General features: G+C 51.7%; 4 protein-coding genes and 1 non-coding gene across 5 annotated transcripts; 1 reads left to right on the top strand and 4 right to left on the bottom strand.

Moving 5' to 3' along the window:
* The first annotated feature begins 67 nt into the window (after window positions 1-67).
* BU25DRAFT_136726 (uncharacterized protein) lies at window positions 68-560 on the top strand. The gene is made up of 2 exons (XM_033700562.1): window positions 68-131; window positions 229-560. The coding sequence occupies exons 1-2, from the start codon at window positions 99-101 to the stop codon at window positions 373-375; spliced, it is 180 nt and encodes a 59-aa protein (XP_033566152.1). The 5' UTR covers window positions 68-98; the 3' UTR covers window positions 376-560.
* A 1,888-nt stretch (window positions 561-2,448) lies between these two features.
* BU25DRAFT_t18 lies at window positions 2,449-2,546 on the bottom strand. Its single transcript has one exon. It is a non-coding gene; the product is annotated as a tRNA-Leu (tRNA).
* Window positions 2,547-4,953: 2,407 nt separating this feature from the next.
* BU25DRAFT_406485 (uncharacterized protein) lies at window positions 4,954-6,036 on the bottom strand. Its single transcript, XM_033705295.1, has 2 exons — window positions 5,928-6,036; window positions 4,954-5,876 (listed from the first exon to the last, which is right to left on the bottom strand). Exons 1-2 carry the CDS (start codon window positions 5,932-5,934, stop codon window positions 5,149-5,151), a joined length of 735 nt encoding a protein of 244 aa, XP_033566151.1. The 5' UTR covers window positions 5,935-6,036; the 3' UTR covers window positions 4,954-5,148.
* A 1,504-nt stretch (window positions 6,037-7,540) lies between these two features.
* BU25DRAFT_136668 (uncharacterized protein) lies at window positions 7,541-8,577 on the bottom strand. The gene has a single exon (XM_033700561.1). The coding sequence runs from the start codon at window positions 8,435-8,437 to the stop codon at window positions 7,907-7,909; it is 531 nt and encodes a 176-aa protein (XP_033566150.1). The 5' UTR covers window positions 8,438-8,577; the 3' UTR covers window positions 7,541-7,906.
* On the bottom strand, window positions 8,578-10,762 carry BU25DRAFT_136553 (uncharacterized protein). The gene is made up of 5 exons (XM_033700560.1): window positions 10,211-10,762; window positions 10,118-10,159; window positions 9,782-10,059; window positions 9,581-9,714; window positions 8,578-9,526 (listed from the first exon to the last, which is right to left on the bottom strand). Exons 1-5 carry the CDS (start codon window positions 10,668-10,670, stop codon window positions 8,719-8,721), a joined length of 1,722 nt encoding a protein of 573 aa, XP_033566149.1. The 5' UTR covers window positions 10,671-10,762; the 3' UTR covers window positions 8,578-8,718.
* Between the last annotated feature and the right edge of the window lie 441 nt (window positions 10,763-11,203).

Genomic DNA, 11,203 nt, shown 5'->3' with positions numbered 1-11,203 from the left:
GCGCTAGTGAGGTGGGTCGTGGTGACTTTCTCTCGGTTGCCAACAACCGCCACCTAACACCACGAAATCGGCAGCCTCACAATCAGGCTCGCTTCATCATGCCAACTCAGCCCGACGACGTTCTGCTCTCGGTGAGTGATACGAAAGCGGTGGCTATAGCCTCATGGGCTTCTCTGCTTGCCTTCGCATCTGCCAATTCCAAAGCAAGTGAGGCTAAGTTTCATACAGCTGCAGTCATCTCTCCGCAACGCCCTGTCGACCTTTGGGCCTAACAGCACTCAGTACCTTAATATCAAGTACATGATCGACGAATATGTAGCTAAACTCGCGCTTGAGAACTTGTCGTTGTCATCGCCCAACGAGCAGCAGCAATGAGTCGAGGCGGGGACGCGAGAAGCGTACGTGGGTGTCTGTGTACGGAAGACAAGGTCGCCTCACCCCTTGCACTCCCCTAAAGCTTCCTTCAACCCCAGTGTCGCTTTCGCTTTCATCACGACAGCCTTCGGCCTGATGGAACACCACCCCCTTCACGGCTTCGTATCACGGAAGGCAGTGATGCTTGGACTTGTCCGGACGGTTCTGCCGACCCGTGTTCATTGTGATGGTTGGTTACAAGGAGTGCCATCACCATCTAGGATGAGAGTCAGCAAGCAGATTTGAGGGCCCGACGACGCAGCGACGGGATCGCTTCGCTTACAGATCTACACGTCCATGTCGCTTGGATGGATGCGAGAACAGGGCTCACATGTCCGTTGGCTCGGGCTCACCGCATGGCCGCCACCACAACATCAGATCTGGGGGTGTTTCCCATTCGGTATATTTTGTTAGTGGTGTGAATCTGCCGTCAAGGTCAGCCTGCACCTCATGGAGGCCCATCACGTGCCCAGAGCGTTCACAAGAGTGGACTTTCGATGTACTATTGGACAGAGACATAGCGGCGGACTGGCCCGCTCGCACATCCGTATTTGAATAGTGCTGCTTAACGATAGCACAAACAGGATCGGGAGGAATAAGACTTTTATTCGAGGATGCAAAGACACAAAGAGCGTGCTGACACTACAGCCTGGTCAAAACAAGAGAGCGTCTGAGAGCTCCAATCCTGCCTCGTGCAGGATTGTAGCAAACGAACTGACGTTTCGTTATTCAAGACACATCGCACCTGGGCTCAGCTCAGTCGCGTTCTCCTTCATGGTCGCTCGCTCTAGGGCGCACACATTGTACAACCGCCATTCGAAGTCTCCCCTCCAACACCTCTTTCCCTTCTCGTCACCGATTACTCCACAATCGCTACGACCGAATATACCAACGATAGCCGCTATAGACTACAGGATCACCACGACAGAGACGGAGGCTGAGAAGATCATCGAGATATACCGAAGCAGAGGTGTCTTCGACAGAGGACTGTATCAAATGCTGCGAGCTGCTATCAAGGTCAGCAAAGGGAGCAAGCATCGACCATCTCGCAAGATCCTCCAGAAGCCAAGGAGTGGGCAGAGATAACAAGGCAGAACCGCTTCAAGTATGGTTTGTACAGAAAGTGGGAGAGCAAGCAGGGGCGTGGCCGAAGGAAAGGCAATGGGAAGAAGGTGAAAAGGTGGCAAGAGAAGATCTAAGAGGAGGGGTTCACTGGCGACAACCTTACATTGGCCGGCTGGAGGGACGTTCTAGGTGTCATGGTCAAGGTCATGACCGGTCATGAGCCAGGCGAGGAAGCTTGAATGTTAGAGAGCAGGCTCTCAGGCAGTATCGTCGCAGTTCGATCGTAGGATTCATGAGGTTGAAAATGGCAAGCGCTGGCGTTCCGGGCGTTTGGATAAGGGCGAGTGGCTCCAGTTTTTTCGATCGTTCTGTCATGGTAGTTGCCTTCTACAAGATTGTAGTCATCAGACTGATGTTTCGATACTCAAGAACCGTCCCAATTGACGTCGTAGCCGTCAGCAACCTAACAACCTCTGCTGAGTGTAAACGGAGTTCGGCAGATTGCGGTGAAGTTCGTCTATACCATAGGTAGCTGCGATGGGCAAGGTGTGGTGCTTGATGTGCACGCTTTGTACATGCCCTTAAGCCTCTGCCTCCTGACACGGCAGCTTCGATCTCCCGTGTATGGAAGCTCCAGTCCTGGCGAGGACTCGCCAGAATCGTAGCCATCGAATTGATCTCTCTTTGATCAAGATACCGCGCAGCTGAGGCTGTAGTAGTCCTACGGAAAAGAACAGTGTCTGATCATGTCAAACATCTTTCGAAGCATTTGAAGAGTTGAGGGCATCATGCGTGCTTTTGTGTCCATCGCCCGTCTGCCGATTGGCGATTCATTTCTTGTGCATTCAACATATTCTTGGTCCAAAAAGATGGTGTTCCAGCCAGCTTCCGCGTGCTCGGTTAGCCTCTCCCACGACCAAAAATCAACCACATCGACCCAGATCACCGAACAAAACGCAAAAAGAAAGCTGAGCAGAGTGGGATTCGAACCCACGCCATTACTGACTGCGGAGGATGTTTAGAACGGACCTAAACGCAGCGCCTTAGACCACTCGGCTGAATTGATTGTTAGATACTATTGGATGTGATGATGAGGGATGCAACTTACCCATCTGCCCTGATGCTATTGGTGATGTCAGATTTGATAATTTTGAAATTTATATAGTCATTAAAAACTTTTATTCAAGGATCTCAACTGAGTGCACCGATCATCTGGCATCTGTACGGGCAGCGCTGCAGAAGATCTTACGTTGCGTTGATTGCGTCTGATCGAGCACTAGTGAGCCAGTGGTTAGGCTCCGGTGTACTAACCCAACCCCTCACATCTCCCAAGATATGCACGGACAAACTGCGCACCGTAAATTGAAGGATCATGCTCTCAACGTCTTCGAACTTAAGTGCGAAAATGGATGATTGGCACTGGGTTCCTCCAGTTGTCAAACGTGAGCTCTGGGGTGTTGTGCGATTTCACGGGTGGCATGAGAGCGGATGTTCTGAAGGTGCTTAGTAAGCCGTAGGACATCAGACTCTAAAGCAGCATTGCACACTTTCGCTCTTCCACCTCACCTCAAACCTCATAGTCCACTTGTATTTTCATGGTACTCGAAGTTAGTCTTTCCATTTGAGCACGATATCAGAAAATTCGAGGGTGGTAACATGGTGGGTATAGGATTTATCTTTCAATGGCATTCCGCAGTCTATGTATATGTCTTCCTCGTGTCCTACCTTTCCAGAACATAAACATTGCAAATGTGGTATATTCAGATCAACTCACCCCATGTGTGATTTCATTCCTTATGCACATTGGTATCTGACCTCCGTCAGCTTCTCCTTGTTCGTAGATACTTTCGTTATGCACCGTAGCCACTGCGAGGGCCGTTGCGGAGCTTCTGGGGCAAAGATGACGAAGTTCCGCCCAAGGTCACGCCAAAGATAAAGAAGTAGAAAGCGGCAGCACCCAATGCAGTAGCCACGGGTAGCCTGCCTCCGTTGCAGTCCAAGCAGTCGGCACGAGCTGTGTCTTCATCGGGTCCCTCAGAGACATAATCATCATTCAGCCCCGATACCTCCAGCTATCCGAGCATCGTAGCACATCCTTTCCGGCACGCCCACCTTCGACAGCATTGAGGAGTTTGTTGGCATCATGCGGCTCCTGCAGAATCCGCGGGTCAGCGAGAAGCAATACCTGCTAGATATGGGTTTTACGGAGAAGGAGCTTACCAGCGGAACTCATGAGAAGCCAGACGACATCACGTTTCTGGATCTGCCGTTTATTAGGGCGATCCATGTCTCTTCGATGACACCAATCCAAAAGCGCCATTGAAGTACTGCGCTGAGGCATGGAAGAACAGGGTCGTCGGCTGTCCCATGTTTTGCAGAAGATCATGATTCGTCGTACCCAAACGTCACTACCTAACGGCATTCCGATTGGAATGTCGCTTCCTAGCGTCCAGAGGATGGTCTTTGTATGCGACTTCACGGACGTGGAGCGTGCTCATTATGACTACATGATGCAGGATGAAGCGACCAGCCTGTCCAAGAAGAGCAAGGATGAGAAGGCGGTCGAATGGAGCATTACTGCTTACCGGAAGTGGTGTCTGCTGGCCTCGTGGCTGGGGTTCCAGTACGTATTGGATTACAAAGCTTCGAAGCTTGGTTCCAAGCGTAGGGACATGAATGCGCTGTGCATTCTTCGATGCTCAGAAGGACAAGAGCGCCTAAAGGTACCCAAAGACGAGTAGATTCCTGTCAGCAAGGACACCAAACTCGACGAAGTCCAGAGCATCCTCCATTGTCATTGTAAGCTCTGTGGCATCAACGCCACTCAACTCCGCACAGATCTCACACAGTGCGAGAAGGACAAGTTGCTGGAAGACTTCAACTCGGAGTGATGGCACCTCTGTATCTTCGCCGACCGCAATGAAAATGGCCGAGATCGTCTAAGCCGCTGCATCTTGTCTTGTTCTCAACATTCTTCCCCATCAACATTGGCGGGCGCCTACGGCGCTTTCGGCGCTTGATGTGTTGCCCTCACTCTGGCGCTTGGTCGAAACCTCTCACTTCATTCTAGACTTCTCATGGTTCTTGACATCACGTTTTAAGAGTCGAGATGATGAGCATCAGACTCGTGATCGCTGACAGTGAGAACAACTTTGCGCTACACCGCAGTCGGAACGAAGACCACCTATTCGGACTCAAGCAGTGACTATGCACGTTCACGAAAGGTACGAGCCGGTCGGGTGCGTCAGGTAACGAGATACAGTGAGCCATCATGCATCTTTGTCATCACGAAGCGAGGGAGTCACTGCAAGAAGAGTCATAGTTGTGATAAAGAGGTATATTTAAAGAGATGGGAGGCCTCACAAGGGTCACCCCGCTACCAGTATCTATAAGGACAGGTGATAATTGCAAACCAGAAATAAAAGCATCAACAATCCGCTCTCATTTGTGCACGGAGGAGTCAAATCAACCACGAAGGGAGACTGCACTCCGGCGGTAAACATTAATCGACGAAGGAAAAGCAACACAAGACCATCAACGGGTTGAGGTGAGGTGTGTGAATAGCAGTAAGTCCAAACAACATGAAAGGAAAACTTTTACCAAAAAGCTAGCTGGTCTTCACCAGCTCCTTTAGGGCCACCGGTAACTGGGTACGAGGGGGACGGAGATTCATGCTCCGTTGTAACCATGAGCTAAAGCAAGTGTCTTCCACTTCTCAATCTCAGCCTCAAGTTCGGCGTTGCGAGCCTCAAGCTCGGCCACGTGGTCGAACTTCCTTTGCCGAGACTCACGAGCAGCAAGAGTGTTGCGCGCTCGCTTCAAAGCGATCTTGTCGTTGGGATCGACAGTGATAGCAGGGAGAGCGCCCTTGCGACGACGAGACTTGCTGATGCCGTTGGTGGCAGGCGAGTTGGTGACAGACGACTTCCTTCGGAACGAGCTGGTGTCCAAGACGATTGGGGATCCCATGCTTGAGGAGCCGGATCGCTCCATAGACTGGCTACTGATAGTGCGCTCCATGGGCAGCGGCACGGCAGGAGCGTACTTGGCAACTTCATGAAGCTTATTCTCCTCCTCAGGGAAGAGGGAGAACCAGTCGTTGGAGTTAGTCAGCAAAGGCTCACCCTGGAACATGGGTGAGGTCTCGAAGCTGTCGTTGATGAAGGGCGAGGCGTCAATGTCAGGCGAGGTCAGATTGGTGAACGCTGCAGATGGGGGTGCAGAGCCAAAAGCATCGGCAAAAATGTCCTTTGGAGACACGGTGCGCATGGAACCGGATGCGACCGAAGGGTCGTTGATCGCGGTGAACGCTGACACCTGCTCCAAAGAGAAGCCGCCGGCCTGGAATGCAGGCATCAGGCTTGCGCCTGAGTCAAACGAGTTGTTGCTGTGCAGGTCTGCGACATGTGTGAGCATGTGAGAGTACTGGCGGTAGGAACCGTCCTTACCTGCCATATTTGCGACGTTTGGCAGTTGTTGTTGTGCTTGTGGAATAGTGGTGTTGCTAGAGCTGTGGAACAATGGAACCGGGGGACGTTGTCGGGACAAGGGCTGCTGGAATTCTGTAGTAGATGATGGGGCAGAGTTCGCGTAAAAGTGCTGGCCGTTGTTAAACGTAGGAGCAGGCTGAGGAGCGCTCGGTGCTCGACGAGGTTGAGCTGGTTGATCGTAGAGCACGAAGTCCGTCTGCGGATGCGCGAGGTCGTGTGATGTCGTATTCAGTTGATGCCGATAGGCGTGGGGAGCTGGTGAAGAGAGCCATGGTGACTGGTGGGAAGCCGTGGTGACCGACGTGAAGTCGATTGTGGAAGGCGAACTGGAGCTGCGCGAAGCTAGGCTATAGTTCAGAGTTTCCAAAAAGGAAGTCTCTGAGGGGGGGAGTTGAATGGTTGGGTTGTTTATTGTTGAGTCCAGGGTGGCGGGCGCGAGACGCTTAGAAGGCAGCCATTTTGATGTGACTGTCTTGGTGTATATGTGTGTAAGTGCGGTGGATGGAAGCAAAATCAGGCAGCGAGGGAAGGCGGGGGAATTTAAACGGCAGCCCGGACGTGCGAGAAGCGAGAGTGCCAAACCACCTTCACTCTGACTCACCGAAGTCGCAGCGCGGCCGGTCTTATGCAACCAATAGGCGGCACCGTCGGCGTTACCCGGTCATCAGCGCTAGCACTACCATGGTTAGAGGGCCATCACGTTCGGCGGCCTCTCGCAGAGTACTGCACGGTGTTTCGCAGTGATCGCAGGTTGCTCGAGACGATTCTCTGCGTTTGTACAGGCGCAACATGTCCTTCATTAACCTCGAAGAATGCGCAGAAGCAACACCGAACGAAGCAGCACACCGGCAGCACCGGCTGCTGTGCGCTGGGTTGGAAATCGATGCCACAAGCCAAATTCAGGCATCAGCTTTGTGGCCTGTAGGGCGTGCAGCACACGAAACAAGGGCCAACCCAGCAATAAACCGGTGGAGCTGATTACGCATCCTAGCCTAACTCGGCAGAGATGCCTCGTTTTCCGGTGGGAAAGAGGGCGCAGCAACATCACCGCCCTTCTCATTAATTGCGCGACGCGTCTTCAAAAGCTGGTCGGGAAGGTCATGCTTTCTGGTGATGTTGCGCGTTGGGAGGGGCTGAGTCGTGGCTTTTGGGCTCTCGAAGGACCCCAGATCTTGGCTTGTACCGAAATACCGGTGAGAGGTTGACGTTACTTCAGATGAAACCAAACGCTGCGTTCCTACACCCATCATGTCGGATCGTAGTATGACTCCTCAAGAAGTATCGATCTGGAAACTCAGCCCCATCGTGCAACGTTGCGGAGCACCCACCTCATGCGGGTCCGTCGAAGTTGCGCTGCCGATGCACGCTGGCACGTTGAGGCTAGCGTTCACTGCCACCAAGCCTCACTCCCGGCAGGGTGTTCTTCGAACGTGGGTATAATCCTAATTACCGTTCAGTGTTATCCAGTCTTGACTTCTCATATGCCAGCTGAAGGGTCACTATCGTCTGGTAGCACCAGACCCAGGATTCTCATTCAGTCTTCAAGCATGCATACCGGCCGTGGATTGTAGTGATCACTCGCTTGTATTAGTTTTTATATCCGACCGGTGGCTCTGTAATCCAAAGTCCAGCAGCGGACACTTGCACGAGTCTCTTTGAGATACCCAAGATGGTGGCTGGAAAACTGGCAGGTTGATTCTCTCTCGTATTATAATTATGTACTGACGTGTATGAGGTGGTTTGCGACATGTTCCTTGCAGAGTAAATAGAAAGCGAGGGGGTAAGATATGGTATCCTCCGGGTGGTGATGGCCTGCGGAGCCAGCCTGGTACAACCTCGACCGTTGTCTCGTAACACGGCTTATCTCCATGCCGCTCAATTCATCAATCCTCGACTGCGTAGTGGTTCATTTTTGACCTGAACGTCGTGAACGGCGCTCATATGATAAAGTTGCCCTTTGGTGTTGGCTGAGCTACCAGCCCTTCCTGAGAAAGTCTCTGCCGTTGTGCTCTTGGCCACACATTGTCAGACTTAGATGTCGGCTTGGCTCCCGCAGAGATCGAGCCGTAGCCGTATATTGGGTGATGACGGTAAGAGTCTAGCATATGTGCGGTATTCGACTCGGTGTCGTCAAGCTCGCTCGATGTTGAACAGAGGCATTTCCGGACAGCTCGCAATGTCGAGCGGAATAGCGCATCCAAACGCTCTTTCAGTGTCTCGTGTTCCTCTAGTGTGATGACGGTTGGCTCAGCTGCGGTTTCGTAGCCCATTGGGTGCTCGGCAGTTGGTTCCTTCTTTGAATCTCTTCGCGGTGGAGAGGTCGCGGGAACGGAGCGTACTGTTGGCGTGATGGCTTTCTTCGGTGTTGCATTGGGTGGAACTACGGCTTTCGGAGTCTGAAAGTAGGTTTCTCTGATATATAGCTGTGGTTGTGGAGGGGCTGATTCGGCCACGTTGTCCTTTGACATGCTTGCAGACTTGGTGTAGATATTAAAGCTCGAGCAGAAAAGTCGTGTTCGAACTGCGATAGTTGTTCGATCGAAATCGTTGATCCCTAGATGATGCGGGGTCGGACTAAGCCGCGGAGTTGTAATATGGTTCGACCATTGTAGCAGTCAATGGCTCGACCAGACGAATGTGCCCCTCTGTACCGCAGTAGGAACATGAGCCGCACATTCGATCAAGTGGGCCCATCCAGCGCAGGATCGGGTATATTGTGAAGAAGGGATGTTGCAATATCATAAGCTCTTCATACACCGTGTTCGCGCCACACGCTCTTCAAATCTATCCAGGGATTTGGATAGCCATCAGTGGTAGGGAAAAGACTGAGAAAGGCGAACCACTGGTCCTGATCCCTTTGCAGCGCCATAGCTCTCAGCTGCAGTTGGAAGTGACCCTTAAACCAGCAATGCTCAGGCGCCAACAGCGGCGCGGTAACCAAAGTGCCGAGAGCAAGCGCCCAAGTGATAGCATTGTTGACCTCCCGTGTATGGCGAAGGAACCGGTAGAAATGGTCTTTGGCCTCTAGCTTCATTTGGATACTGTTGTTCTTGTCTTCAGTTGAGGTAGCCATCCTTGGTCCTGTCTCAAAGGATAGCTCTGTGCTTGCTTCGAGTAAAAGCGGAAGTAGTGCCTTCATGACACGAGATATGAGGAGCTCGCACAGCCTGGTCTGCGGTGGTAAACCTCTGGTTCCGGTCCAGAAGTATAGCTGGAAAGCTTCAGCGAGCAGTACTTCAACGTCTGTAAACCCGTGCTTGGCCTCTTTCTGCGCCGCTAGTATCTTCAGAAGTGCATGCTGAACATCGTACATAGGTTGGATGATGTAATCGTCAATCTTGACGTCTGGTGGCGGCGACGCATACGAAACGGCGACTTGATGCAGATAGCGGATAACCTCAACGAAAGGCTCTGAGAGCTGGGGTAGGCTATTAAGCGTTGTAGCAGTGAGTGCATCGGTCGTAAGAATGACGGCTTTAGGAAGCGGCGAGAAGCTTTGGGGTCGATGAGGAAGTTTCGGGATCTCCGCAAGCTGCGCAGCAACCATTATCTCGCACCTAACGAATGATTAGTCAACAGCTTCTTCCAGTCCTTGGAGTGGGTAAACATACCACTGTGAAGCTTTGCGGGTGAAATAGCCTGTCGACTGCCAACCCACTGATATATCACCATCTCCCCGAAGAGTCAGAAGGCGAACCAATGCGTCCCGGTGCAAAACAGCCGTATTGAACATACCGGAAAACACCTATCGCCATCAGTTAATATCGAGTATTGCTACGTTCGAAATATTGTTGCTATGGCCAATGACTTACCGCAGCAGCTGTGATGCACGAAACAGCGTTGATGAGGTAATCGGAGTAATTCCCAGCTGCTGTCTCTCGTTGTAATGTCTCCTGCATTACTTTGAGAGATTTGTTGTAGAACCAATACACCTCCTCCGTGTTGAAGTTCCCCGACATTCCATCACGGATGATGACAGTAGCATAAAGCCACAGGACAAAGGTAAGCTCGCTCTTCGCCATGTTACCCAGGACTGTGTTCTCATGTTGGAAGGGGATGTGAGCATGCTTCGACTTATCTGCATACTTGTCTGCATATCACGGTGTGATTAGTTGAACGATATACGATTGTGGACATGTACAACGTACCATCTGAGCATGGGATCTCCTCGGGACAGTTTGCAGAAAGGACTGCACATGTTAGACTTGTCAAAGATGTTTAGGTTCCCTAGATAAACCTACAATACTTGATGACGTGGTCGAAGTCCCTCCCAATGTTAGGGAGGATACCAAAAGGGTCCACCGAGCTTGCACCGACTGCTCTAGGACTGAGTATGACTGTAGGAATTGTGCTTTTGCACCTAGCCAAGTGCTTCTTCTGGTCTTCTTCTTCCGCTTTTAAGGCAGCGTTTTTCGATTTTGACTTCGATGTTGCTTGTCCACCGAGATTGGAGATCCCTCGGTTCTTGTTCACCCATTCTCGGGCCTTCTTTCGGACCACTGTATCTTTCGCGGGGTCAAAGTTATCCAGGAACTCAAGCTTTGTGAATGTCGTTGTCGGTACATCTATCGAAAAGGTGGGCTGCATCTGCTGAAAAAACTTGCGACCTTTGTTGTCCTTCCTTTGACCAGCTCGTGTCTGACCTGTGTTGTTGCTGAATGACAAGGTGGAGAAACCCGAGGGCTCTCGATTGGATGTCATCTTGGTCGATCGCGGCACACCGAAAGTAGGGCCCGTACAAGATGTGGCAAGAGCTCTGGAGTCGTCGTGAACAGAGTGTTCGTGTTTGCGAGAAACAACGGAGGTATGTTCAAAAGCTGCCAGATACGATGCACAAACGGGGCTGCGATGCTAGCTCGCAGGGAGCATGTTCATCGGACGACGGGTCAGAAGCAATTGAAACGATGGATTAAATCAGCACCAAGGCCTACGCCAGAACTGTCGCATTGCCACAAATCGGCACTGCACCGATAAGACGGTTCCACGGCTCGGTAGTTTCGAAACACTGGAGCGTTGGTTGGGGTTTGATGTTGTGATGCTGGACGAGTGGAAGTGATAGGAGGCAGATCCGGGCCTGTTAGGTCGTGTCTAGAGCAACTTTGACGAGGACCGTGAGGCTGCTGAAGTGGGACAAGAGAAGACCCGGAATCTCCAAATGTAGCACAAAGCGGCAGTACGGCGGTGAGGAACGTCGAAGGAGCAGGTTGTGTTTGTACAAGCAGACAAGTCCGGGG

The sequence above is a fragment of the Macroventuria anomochaeta genome, assembly GCF_010093625.1.
Source record: "Macroventuria anomochaeta strain CBS 525.71 unplaced genomic scaffold BU25scaffold_3, whole genome shotgun sequence".
NCBI lineage: Eukaryota > Fungi > Ascomycota > Dothideomycetes > Pleosporales > Didymellaceae > Macroventuria > Macroventuria anomochaeta.
Note: the sequence above shows the minus strand (reverse complement) of the source record. Positions and strands in the feature narration are given on the sequence as shown.